At 47.7% G+C, this 13,492-nt stretch overlaps 1 protein-coding gene across 2 annotated transcripts; it reads right to left on the reverse strand.

Moving 5' to 3' along the window:
* Positions 1 to 11,252: 11,252 nt before the first annotated feature.
* On the reverse strand, positions 11,253 to 13,169 carry AMER2 (APC membrane recruitment protein 2; the record flags this gene model as incomplete). 2 transcript variants are annotated; one of them, XM_082602346.1, is made up of 2 exons in its annotated part: positions 11,253 to 12,130; positions 12,449 to 13,169. In XM_082602346.1, 2 exons carry the CDS (start codon positions 13,167 to 13,169, stop codon positions 11,253 to 11,255), a joined length of 1,599 nt encoding a protein of 532 aa, XP_082458472.1. The 2 variants fall into 2 exon arrangements, with proteins under 2 accessions (XP_082458472.1, XP_082458471.1); XM_082602345.1 differs by having other exon boundaries at positions 11,253 to 13,169.
* Positions 13,170 to 13,492: the final 323 nt, after the last annotated feature.

Consider the following 13,492-nt stretch of genomic DNA (forward strand, 5'->3'; position numbering starts at 1 on the left):
TATACTCATTTCTTTGATCCGTAAGTTGTTGAAAGGTGTATTTTCTAAAAATTTGCAAATGTATGGAGTGGCTTTAGTTATCTTTTTACTGATAATTTCCAGCATAGTTGTATTGTAGTCAGAGAAGATGTTCTGTATGGAACTGATTTTTTTGAAACGTGTTAAGACTTAGTTCGTGGCTTAGGATATGGTCAGTTTTCATGTTTCGTTTGTACTTGAAAAGAGTGTGGGTTCTCTAACTGTTTGGTCCAGGGTTATATATGTGTGCAAATGTGTGGCTCAAATCTTTATCTTTAAAGATTTTGTGCCTGCTCGATCTTTCAATTACCAAAAAAAGGTCTACAAAATAGCCCTTCTGCTTTGACTGTGGATTTAATGTCTCCCATATGGCCCCAGCTCATTCTTCCATGTTCTAGGCCTCCAGGCATCAGGAGTTACAGCTGGGGATTACTGGCCTCCCTTCCTGGAGAGCTCAACTGTGCATTTAAAGAAATAAAAATTAATTTTGTCAGGCATTGGTAAGTATTCTGTACAAGAAGAAAATTTAACTCTATCCAACCTGCTGTTGCCAGAAACACTTAAGATCTCTAAGCTTCACTTTTTCATCAGAAAATGGAAATCAGAATAGGTTGGAGCTCCCTGGGAAATGACACCGAGACACAGATTTGCACAGGCAGTTTACTGGGAAGTTACAGCAACCTTAGCAGAGGGGCCAGTGTTATGTCTCACCCGCACCCACCACGTCTAGCACACAGCCCAACACATTAAGTTCTAGATATTCGTTGAGCTGAACCAAAGTTGCGAATCCATTTACTGCCACATGTGATGGGTATGACGTCTTGTCAGGTGGACAAAGCTTGAACAAGCATGTGACTCGGGCCTGGGACCACGTGAACACCTGCCAGGGTCGTCCCTGAGCTGCCCACGAGGACCAGAGTCCTCTAAGAAGTGCCTCGCTCCACCAACTAAGCCAAAACAGAGGTGGCTTCTGGCATGAGAATAACCACCAAGGACTCTGAATTAACTTCTAAAGGCCACCTTCACCCAGGGTGCCAGGGCTAGAAAGACCTCAGGAGCTGAGAAGGAAATTAACCTCTCAAATCCTAGGACTAGAAGCCAGAAAAACATAGAAAAGCTGATCTGAAATGGGGAACCATCTCTGATGGAGCCCAAACACTCTTTGGGGCTTCTCCCCGGATTAACAAGGACAACGGGCTCTGTCGGCAGCCCTGAACCCTGGTCTTCGCCCAGGTGCCCCTTCTTTCTTGGGGACACCCCTCTCCCCACCCCACCACGTGTCACCCAACACCCCTGCTGGCCATGAGCACCAACATGCCCTCTCCAAGTGCAGGGCCTAGGTGGAAGGAAAGGTTCCAGGACACTTTTCCACTGCTCTGTGCTCTTGGGTTAGATTCCTAACACAGTTGCTTCCATGGGACTCTAAACTTGCAGCCTAAAGTTCTCCCTACAGTGAAAACAGCATAAAAGGTAAGGATTGTGGACACCCTGAAAATCCGCCGAGAAGCCCACACCGGAGGCTGACACCCATCCAGCCTGTCCAGAGAGGCCACCAACCCCCTCGGTGTAGGAATAGATGGTGTGTCTCTGGCCTGGCGAGAGATGAGATGCTCTGAGTTTGAGAGCCATGTTGTATGAAAACGGTGTTCTCCTTAAGCCCCAGAATTCCACATCCCAGGGCAGGGCGATGCTCACTCGGGGCGGGGGCATTCAGGAACTGAGGCCAATTCAGAGCACAGGCCTTGCTCAGCCGTTGCTTGAAATGGCAGAAGAAACTGCCCTTGAGCTTAAATTATTTCCGATCTCTCAAGCCCATACGGTTACTTTTTTTCAGATTGCATGCACCACCGATTTCTCTCCACTGTACTAAGCCACCCGGCTCTCTGCCTGAGGTTCTGGGTGCCCCAAGTCTTACAGCCCGTTGTCTGGAGTCTAGGGGAGGAAGCTGCCTTCTGATTTGATTACCATGGTGTCTGGTCATTGCTCTTGAGGCTGCCAAGACCCCACATACTCAGCTAGTATCCGTGATGTCGTCCCCTAGTCTCCCCTAAGCACGTGTAGGCCTTTCATTTCAGAGTAATGAGCCTCAGAGTAACACACTTCAGAGCCCTCCATCCTCAGCACGCTTCTCTCTCTTCACCAATCCGAGAAGTTTGATTCACCTTTACCTACATCAAAGCAAGGTCTCTGTTCAAGAGTATTTCAACTCTAACCCATGAAGTTTTAATGTTTATAAATACCCCCTTTTTAAAAAGCAAAAGGAGCTCAACTAACATATACACAAAATATACTATGTTTTCAACACCTATCTTTCTGAAAGTTAATCATGGTACAACTACCCTGTCAATTAAATCTCCTTATCCTCCTTGTATAGAGCAGGAAACTGTGGCTCAGAGAAGTTCAGGAAACTGCCTGGATTCACAGAGCTGGTAAGTGTCCAAACCAGAATGCAAATCCAGATTCTGTTTGGTTGCCAAACTCGGTCTCTTTTTACCAACTTCACCACCTCAGAGGCTTCAGGAAAGTCATGGCATCCCTGGGCTTTAGTTTCCTCGTGGCCTCATGAAAGGGAGATTGAGTGTGTTATTGTGAGGTGCCTTCTGTGTGAATTCTAGGAAAAGCGGGGAAGAGGAGGGACGATATGGGCCGGGAAAAGGGGGAGCCAGCAAAGGCGTCCAGGTTTTGTGAATCTCTTGTCTCACTATTTGTGCTTCTATGTCCACTTACTCTGACTCTTCTCTGTACAAATCAGATCTCCCTTTGGAAGTTTATGCTAATCAGGTTCTAAAGATAAGTATGAGTTTTTTCTTGTTATTTAAAGAGAAATGTAAGTAACTGCAGTGTGGACAAGCCCATTCTCAGGGAAGTAGACTTCCAAACAATCTAGGCAGACTCCAATTCTTATTTTTTTTTTTTTTTCTGGCGATACGCGGGCCTCTCACTGTTGCGGCCTCTCCCGTCGCGGAGCACAGGCTCCGGACGCGCAGGCTCAGCAGCCATGGCTCACGGGCCCAGCCGCTCCGCGGCATGTGGGATCTTCCCGGACCGAGGCACGAACCTGAGTTCCCTGCATTAGCAGACGGACTCTCAACCACTGCACCACCAGGGAAGCCCAAATTCTTATTTTTCAAACAAGATGGCGCAATCTCATTATTCTTCACATGAAGTTTCAAAAGTACTATGGATTTGAATTATTAGACAGATGAGGTGAAAACAACCCCCCCTAAACAAAACAAAACAGAAAACAGCTCTTCAGAAAGACTCCAATTCACTGCTCGTTGCAGTCACACACAGCAGGTGAGTCCAACTCAAGGAGGGTTATAAGGAACAGAGATTTTCTGAGTAAAAGGCTCAGAAATCAGATCAGAGTCAGAATACCAAACAAGCTTTGCCAAAGGCACCTGCTCAAAGCAAACAGTAACTTTTCGCCTGTTCACAAAGTGTGGAAAGAAATACGGGCCTCCTGTTGGTCAAACACACACACACACACACACACACACACACACACAGTCATTATCACCATTAGTATAAATTCTAAACATTGAAGGGGCTGGAAATAAAATTTATCCTGGAACAATAACCACCAACAGAATTCGCAGTCGGTGTGAAGGAGCAACAGAATTTATTGACTGAATCCAACACAGCAGTTCCAATGGCTGCGCTGTGTATGTACCTTACGACGTCTGAATGAAAAAAAGTGCTATCAGTCCAAGCTTCGTACATTCAGTAAAAGAGTGACTATCAAAACCAGCAACATGCACGGTGATACATATGCACGAAATGGAAGTGTACCAACAAATATACAAAATACCCAAAATAAAATATTTACAGGTTTAAAAATATAAACATTGGTTCATCTATCCCATTAAACCACTGGAGAGGAGAAAGGAGAAAAGACCCTATTGCTATTTAGAACCCTTTTTTAAAACAAGTCTTAAAAACATAGAGTAATTTTAGGAGACAATTTTTGATGTTTGGGGGGGCTTTAACATTCTATTATAAAAATAAAATCTATAAACCTACTAACAACTTTCCTCCTGTGCACAAAAATAATACAGCCAAAAGTCTGTCCTCAAAGACATGCCTGACTTTCAGGAAAACTAATTCTAGAAATGGAGTTTCTCATTTGCGTTCTCTTTGTCTTTATTTTCAAATAACCTGCAATTCCCTATATTACACTGAGATATTTCCTATAAATAACTTGGGCAAAACCTGAAGTTAGCAATGAGCCTGGTATGTAGCTGGAGTCCACCAAAAAATGACAGGAATTTACTTTGTCTATAACATCTAAACCATTTTCCCCTATATTCTTGGTAAAAAGACCACCATCGGATCCTCCATGTTCAGTTAAATGTATCCTGGAAGCAATAAACATGCTTGATATTATTTTGTTAGAGTTTCTCCTCTTTTATTTAGAAATAACTGTGTAGTGGGGGATTTATGGTTTGTAAGGTAGTTATTTGGGAAGGTTTATGAATTCCTCCAGGCTCCCTGGGTCCATTTCATCTTATGACATGATAACAAGTATTTCCTGTGTGTCACTTCAAGACCCTTGTATAATCTGACCAGATATTTTTAATATTTTCTTTTTTAGTGTATTAATCATCCAGATAGGGATCTGAGAAAGTTTATTATGCCTCTAATAACCAACGACCTAGGCTGTATTCTATTAAAAATCTATCTTCTCTCATAGAGCAGAAAGTTACTCTACTCAATTACTGAATAATTTCCAAAAAATAACCCCAGTTTACAATTCAACACAATGATCACCTGTGACTGAATTCTTTCACTGCTTCTCATTAAAAAAGCATTTCATCAAGCGTGGGTAGCCCATATATGAATAAAACGCTTTTGTAGGTTTTTATTATTGACAAAGCACTCATCAGATTATAAAATCTGTATGCAGACCTGCTAGCATCTAATAATGGGTGACTATGGCCCAAATTTTTGACTGGTCAGGTGTGGGAAAAAAAAAAAAAAAACCCTGCTAGCTCTGAGATCTACCTTTCAGGCTTGCGTGTACAAAAGGCATCAAATAATGTTTTTAAAAAACCGAGTTCACTTTTAACTGAAAGAGTCGTCATTTTAATGGTATCCACCATCATAAAAATCTGGTTTGGCTCTTGTGATTCAGAACTTTGATCAGTTTCTTACTAAATCATACAAAAATTGAATCACATAGCTAAAAAAAAAGGTTTATAATCAAAGCACGAGCAGCAGAGTTACATTTCTGGTTCATATTCCGTCCATTGCTTGCTAAATGGGTGGCTTCGGACAAGGTATTCTACCTTTCCGTTACTTTCTTCCTCTGTAGAACAAAGCCAAGCCCCACCTTGCCTGGTTCTCGTGGACAGAATGTCAAAGAAAACAGAGCATCATCCCAGCTGGCAGTAAACACACAGCATAGGTTAGGCTAGTTTAATTAAATATAAAACACTCAAATTCACAGTGACTGACTTATAGGTGTGCAAAAAGTATTAGTTGAATGAATGAATGAATCAGAAAATCTAGGCCAGGATTCAGTGGTCGGAGGCAGAACGTGGGATGCGCTACTTTCTAAAGAGCCAGGAGCTTGTCTCTGCAGTTCAGACCTGTGTCAAGGCGAGGCGCCACGGAGCCAGCTACTATCTCAACAAACAACCCAGGACACCCAGAACCAGCTTGGACTGGGCTTAAGGTAGAAAAACAAGTGAAACGTGCTCCACATGACGGAAATCCTATCAGGGCAGAGGTATCATCATGACAACAGAAGAGATGTCCATCTACACTTTTTTTTTTTTTTTTTTTGCGGTACGCGGGCCTCTCACTGTTGCGGCCTCTCCCGTTGCGGAGCACAGGCTCTGGACGCACAGGCCCAGCGGCCATGGCTCACGGGCCCAGCAGCTCCCGCGGCATGTGAGATCTTCCCAGACCGGGGCATGAGCCCGTTTCCCCTGCATCGGCAGGCGGACTCTCAACCACTGCGCCACCAGGGAAGCCCCCATCTACACTTTTGAAGTTAATCCCCAAAAGACGAGGATCCCTGCAAAGCAAGGCAGGCTGTTTGCCTCTGGAACCCAGCAGCAGCCTTCCCCGGGAATGACGTGACCACCAAGATCTCGGACACAAAATCAATCCTCAGCTGTGTGACATGGGTTGGCTCTTTTTCTACTGAAAGTGAGCTGGTGATGAGATTTAGCAGCTCTTAGCTCTTGTATTACTGTAAGTCACTAAAGAGTGTCTATCCCTGTCCTAGGTGAAGAGAGAGAAAGAGATGGATGGATGCAGGGATGGAATGAATGGGGGAGAAACAAACCAAAAGGATGAATTAAATATGCTCTGTGAGGGAGGTAGCATTACCTAACCCACATGGCTGTGAGAGGGCTAGGTAAATATTTGTAAAGCTCCTGGAAGGGGCTGACACGTAGTAAGTACTCAACACACGTTAATCCTTGTTGTAATTACTATTCTTACTTTTAGAGGAATTTGTGTGACTTAATCCACACCACCCTTGTTCAATCTCACCCCACCCTGCTCCACCCCACAGACTATCAGCAAAAAAATACAAAATAAAAGTAGGTAAAATAAAATAAAGGTGTTTTTAATGAATATTAAGAATGTCTGATTACAGTACAGCTACTTGTGAGCTCCAAACTGAACGGGTTTTTACTAAGCATGAGATCCAGTATATGCCCCGTGAATATGTGTTGCACTGAATTAAAGTAAATATCAGTCACAAAATGTGCCCAGTTTCAGTTCTGGAGGCTTAGTGGCTATTTTAACCTTTTGTTTTGCAGCTTGGGAAGGAGCTGCTTTCCATAATCATGAAACAACTATTCTGAATCAGTCCTTAGAAGCATTATCTGCAGGGAGATAACATCTTTCCTTGTAAGTGGCTATTGTTACAACGAACTGTCTCATCTCTGTGGTCATCACAGTGAAAAGGCTCTAAGAAGCCATCCAGCACAGCCATCAGAGAACCTTCAGAGCAGCATGGGGTCACGGAATGGGCGCCTGCCCCGAGGAGGGACCACATGGCCACGGCACCTGACACTGTTACAGCCTCCTCTCTTCACCAAGTAAATGCTGGCCTCTGGCTTTCCCACCTGAGAAACCAAGCTTCCATGCTAGCCTTTGGCTCCTGAACTGCTTTATAAATGTTCGTGCGTGGAGAATTGAAAATTCCTAAATAAGAACTGTGTTGTTCATCCCTCGGTCTGCCTGGCTAGGGGGAGGGAAATGGGATTGGGGGTGGGGTATTTGGGTTTCTCCTCTTATTTCATTCAGGTTCTTCTAATGGGCCGTCCTCAGTGGTGGGAGACAAGAGGCAACTGTGGTTCTTCTTCCATTCTTGGATTAATTTCTTAACAGTGATGGGGGAGCTAAGTGCATGTGAATGTAGAAGCCAAGCACAGGGGGCCACGTCCAGATAGTCCTAATTCAGGAGAGAAATCAGGAACGGGGACTGAGTTCCACTGTACGAATGTCAAAACAGGCAAACGTCCTGAGCAGCGTCCCAGTACTGCTACCTGAGGGCACCAAGCAAACATGACGGAAACTGAGGGAGAAAGACAGCACGCTCACTAACCAATCTCTTCATACAAAGTTAACAGTAAAAGGTTGCTGAAAATTAATCTGACAAAGACGTAAATAATGAAAACTTGGAAAGTTCAGCCAAAGACATCTTGGTCCCTAATGCCACCTTTTTACTTTGACAACTGTGTAGGCAAAGGGTTATGTGAATATTCATGGGAGTGCCAATACCTGAACACTACTTCTGAGATTAATGAATAAACCCTTAGACTCCTAAGTCATCACTTTCATAGATATCACACACTTTGTATTTAAATAGGCAGATACCCTTAAACTCCTAAGTCATCACTTTCATAGATCTCACACACTTTGTATTTAAGTAGGCAGATAATTTGTGGGAAATGGAGCTAAAGGAAGTCCTTAACAGTCTACATTCCATTGTTGTTATTAGGTGAAATAACACAAATCTATTTCCTCTTGCAATTAATCAAAATGCTATAGGGCTAACGGAAGCATGAAAGCATTAGGACGGAAGCACAGTGGCCCAAGTAACACTGCCCAGGTAATGCAGACACTGCAGTCAGGCTGTCTTTGTGTAGAGCTATTGAACTGACTGACAAATTCAGGGCCAACAGTCGATGTGACTTTTTCCTATAGAATTTGGCCAACTCTGACTAAAGGGACTTAATCAACCAAGTATCTCAGAAACACAGATACACAGGAAAGGTGTCAGCAGCCCACATCCAATCCTTTCCTTAAAAAATCAGCAAATATGGCCAAATTAGACAATGCATTAATATTGGGTTGGCCAAAAAGTAACATCTTACGGAAAAACCTGAACAAGCTTTTTGGCCAACCCATAACAATTGGAATGTAAATCCATTAAAATCCTAGGAAACAATCTCCATGAGCATGAATGAGAGAAAGTAGCCCTTGGTACAAAAAGGCAACTACCATCCCTTGTCTGTGGTTGGAAAAGGTTAAGACACACCTCCCTGGACTGGTCTTGATTTCCCATCAAGTGATTGAGGCCATTTAATTCATTGCCTGAATCCTTCATTTGACTGGTGTGGGTGGAATTCTTAAAGATAGAGTTAAAAAAAAAAACATGGAAAATATATGGAAAAAAGAACAAAAAAGAAAATAGTTTAAATCTCGCATAAGTGGTTCACTGACAGGCAGGGGGAAAATAAAGCAAACGCTGCTGACATTTTCCTTTACTTATAAAAACAAGACACAGCACAGTGGTGTAAATGCAGAAATAAGTCCCAAAACTGTGAAAACAAAAATACTTTGTTCCAGTGCTTACAAAATAGATAAGTAGGTTGCCTTTACTATTACAATATCCTCATGAGTCCTTCAGGGCCTCCTACCTTCCCTGTGCAACTGAACAAGTGAACAGATATAACTCTGTCATGGATTCATGCAGGGGAGACCCTTCTAACCCCTGCAAGAAGATGCACAGGAAGAAAATAAAGATCCTTTGTTTCACAGCTAGGAATAAAATGTATGTTCTTCCCATTCACTGGCGAGTAATGAATGTATCTGGAGTCTAAGTAGTACTATCAGCATTGAATCATATTCAAATCCCTTTCTCAAGACAGAACTAATTTCTAAAGCATCTCCAAGTGTATGGTGAACGCCTTTGTCTGTTAGTTGTACACAGCTGAGTGCATGAGCACGTGTGAGTGTGAGCCGCTTTATGAATTCCTGGTGGTGTATTCAGAGTGCTTAAGGCTATGTCTGCCTTAAGACCTCATCTACAGACATAAGGAAATTAAATATTAAAACACTACTTTAAAATCACATTAAGGATCTGACATGACACAATAAAAGCCAGTAATCTGAATAATAAAGAAATTTAGCCAATCTCTACCACCTCTTCTAATTGAATCACTGCACATTTAAAATGGGGAACAACCTGCTTTGTGCTACTGGCCGGATCTGTATTCCTCTGATATCTGTCTCTTTTGTTACTCCTTTCATATTATTAAAATAAGTTTTCATATACTTAACTTGCCTTTTTCTTTCCTTTATAAAACAGAAAACGAACTTAAAAAACGAGTACTACCAGTTCATTACTCAGGGAATCTCTCTGGAAAATGAGAGTTAGAGAGAAGTGTGCGTGTCTTTTACATGTGTGTAGTTTCACTTGAATATGTGTAACCTTCCCGATACTGTGAATCACCTCCTAGTAGAAGCTCTGGTCTTTCGATTAAATACACTAAAATACATTTCAAAGAGGATATTCTATAATCATTAGACCCTAAGAGCATTCTAGGAGCGGCTTCAGTTTATCATTCAAACTATCGAGGCATGTGGTAATGCTTTCTGAAATAAATATTTCATCTAAAATAATAGAAAACACACATATAAGTCAACCACTTTTCAAAAATAATCTTGGCACACAATGTTTATGATACATAAGCTTCCCAGTGTCATATTCTGAACATATGTGGCTCGGTCCTAAGTCTATAAAGCAGAAGTCAAATGACAGGAAAAACTACATTTTCTATTGTTTTTCTTTATGTGTTCCTCGTTTTGGACTCCCCATACTGAGAAACGGTTGAATACAAAATTTTTATAACCAAGGTAAAATCTCTGAAAACCAGGGTCTGGGGTGAGAAACAGACTCTTAACCCAAGACAAGGCAGAACCATTCCTTTGGGACATCAACACAATAGATTTTTTTTTCCTGCACTGAAAGCCAGAGAACCCACATAAAACAAAAACAGAATTGCTTCCGCTTAGAGTACATAAAAGACCACCAATGGTTTGGGAACGGTTATCGTGTCTAGCTATAAAACCAGATTTTAAACTCGAGGTTACTGACAGATTATAAAAGGTTGACAGCTGGATAATCTGTAAAATATGCATCATCTACACATGAAAAGGTTACAGTTTATAAATGCTAAAACACTGTGTCTGTTGGCATTTAGTGCAATCTTTCCCTGATCTTGATCTCTGCACTGGGTGGAAAAAAAAAGGGAGGGAAACCTGCTCTGCTGAGCATTTTTTTCTCTCCAAACAAATGATCTAAGTAAACCCACCAAATCCAAACTCTCCTTGATCGTCCTAGTGGTAGATAAATACCTATTTGCATACCTAGCAACTGAAAGTACCGGGGTTTCTGCCAATCAGTCATGCTTCCGCTCATCAGGTAAATTACCTGACTCAGCTTTGTAGGTGTTTTCCACACAGTGATACAGCAAAGGGTCCTTTTTTTTTTTTTTTTTTTTTCCCTGGAAAGGAAAAGGAAAAGAAGGAAGGAAAGTGTCAGGAAGAGGAGGGCTCCTCTGATTCTCCCCATGGTTCCTGCAGGCCAGCTGGACACCGGCACAGCCAAATATCATGGCGTGACGCTTCCTTAGATTGGGTTAAGTTCTGCTTTCTGCAAAGGCAAGTAAAGGTGACTTCCTAGCGTTCAGTGCATTAAAGAAAAAAGAAAGAAAGAAAAAAAAGATTTTTAAAAAGGTAAAAAAGAAAAAAAAAGTGCTTGAAAAGAATTCTCAGGGACTTATCTGGAGGGGAAATCCCACGTGTGGCATCCCCTGCCTGGTGTATTCTGCCCCTGCTGGCGACACAAAGACCTCCTTGGTCCAGGCTCGGAGCAGGGACGGTCCGAAAGGCCCTTCTCTGAGGGGTGCAAAACTTGCCGCAGTGGTTTCCGGGGAAAGTTCTGTTCCTCGACAAGCGGCCCCTCCACCTCGGCCTCGGAGACCTCACAACTTTTTGGCACTGTCGTGGCACGCCGCGGCCCGGAGGGTGGTCCCGGCCAAGCCCCGGCTGCTGACCCGGCGGACCAGCACCTTGGACACCGGGATTTTGGTTCTGGGCAGCTCGCTTCTGGCTGGTTGCTGGTGCACCACCGCGTGGCTGGGTGGAATGTTCGCGAGGTGCTTGATGCTGATCGGGATCTTGGAGTCCTTCGGCAAGCTCCCCGGCGTTCGCAGGGCACAGGTGACGGTGACCGGAGACACGGGCTTTAACCGGGACGGGCAGGACGTGTCCTCGGCGGCGGCGGGCAGGGCCGCGGGGCTTCCATCGGGCTCGGCGTAGAGGTCGTAGAGCGCGTCACCACTGTTGCTGTCCCGGGGGAGGCCCGCCTTCCTCACGCCGCCGCCCGAGCCGTCCTCCCGCGGCCCGGGGGTGGGGGAGTCCCAGTAGCCCTCGTCGCTGTTGGGGACGCCTTCCTGCGGCTCCTCGTCCGGGTGCTTGGGCTCCTCCTTCGGCTGGAGCTCCGTGGGGAGCCGGTGCAGCCTCCGGCGCTTGACCGAGGACGCGTCCTTGGCCCCCTCGGCCCGCCTGGCGTCCTTGGGGGTCTCGGGGGATACCTGCGGTTCGGGCGCCGCCGCTGCCGCCGGGGCCGCCCCCTGCTGGGGCCCCGGGCCCTGGTCCTCGGTCTGGGAGAGCATGTCCCAGAACTCCTGCAGGTACGAGTCGTCCGCCTCGGCCGGGCTCGCCATCTCCTCCCCGCCTCCCTGGTAGGCCACCACGCCGGGGGGCTTTTGGGCGGGGCCCGGCTGGCCCGGCGCGGGGGCATGCCTGGCACAGCTGGGCCCTGCCTCGTCCTCGGGGTCTGCGATAATATCTCCGCAGCCTGTAAGAGAGTCAAAGCTTTTCAGTGAAGTCACGTCAGAGAACATCAGACAAATACGATCGGCCGATGGGTCGGAGGGCGGATCGACCGAAGAAGGGTCGGGGGCGGCGGGCGCGCGGCCGCCTTCGGAGTCGGGCCGGGGCGCAGTCTCGGCCGGCGCGGCCTCGGGCCCCGCGGCGTCCTCGGCCGGCCGGCCCTCCCCGGCGCGCGGCTCGGGGTCGGGCTCTGGGGGCGCGCGGGGCCGCTCGGCGCGCCCGGGTCCCGCGGCGCCCTCTCCCGGGGCGCAGGCCGGCTCCGGCTCCCCCGCCGCGGGCTCACCTGCTGGCTCCGGCTCGCGCACGGCCGCGGGCGCCTCCTCCTTGACGCACTCCAGGCTGGCGGTGAGCGACCCCGGCCGCGCCAGGCTGCCCGGGGCCCCCGCGCGCCCGGCCGGTGCCGCATCCTTGGGCCGCCGGTCCTTCCTGCGCCAGCGCACGCCGCCCAGGAGCCCCCGCAGCCCCCGCTTTTGTCTGCCGCCGGCCTTGCCCGCGTCGGCCTGCTCCGCCCCGCCGCTCTCGGGCCGCCCGTTCTTCCGCAGAAGCGAGAAGAAGCTGTGCGACTTGGCCACCGAGCCGCCGGCCGCCGGGCCCGCGCCGCCCGGGCCCGCCCGGGGGGCCGCGGGGCCCGGCCGCGCCCCGTCCCCGCCGCCCGCGCGCGGCTCCTCGCGGCGGCCGCCCTCCAGAGCCAGAGCCTCGGCCAGCCCGTCGTGCGTCCGGCTCCGCACCAGCCCCGCGGGCCCCGCGCCCTTCCCGTCCCCTTTGTTTTTGACCCCGAAGATGCTAGGCATCGCGCCGCCCGGCTTCCTCTTCTTGAACAGTTTGAAGGCGGCTCTGTTAATCTTGCCCGACGGCGGCTCGGCGGCCGGCGGCTCGGCGGCGCGATCACAATGCAAGTCCATGTCTGCCGCGAGGGTCCCGGCCGCGGCCCGCGCCTTCCTCCGGCGGCCCCCCGCGGCCGCGCGCCCGCCGCTGACAGCCGCGCCGCGCCCGCCCGTCTCCATGGCGACGCAGCAGCCTGGCGTCAGCGCGGCCGCGCCAGCCCGCTGTCAACCGCGCTCTAAATCAACCGGAGCCGCGCCGCCGCCGCCGCCGCGGGAGGAGCGCGCAGAAAAGACCATCTCCCCTCCCGCCGGGGCTTATATAACGCCCTAACCCACTTCGCGTCCGGCTCGGCTTTGTGCTGCAGCTTTTCTGCGGCGAGAGCGGGCGGCGGAGCCTCCTCGAGCTGATTGCAGAAATTAGAGCCGTAACCTTGCAATGCAAATTCCATCCAGTCTCCCCCACCTTCAGATTCCTCCTCCTGATCGCTCTTTTCAGAAGCCCA

This window comes from Mesoplodon mirus (genome assembly GCF_964341445.2).
Source record: "Mesoplodon mirus genome assembly, chromosome: 17".
NCBI lineage: Eukaryota > Metazoa > Chordata > Mammalia > Artiodactyla > Ziphiidae > Mesoplodon > Mesoplodon mirus.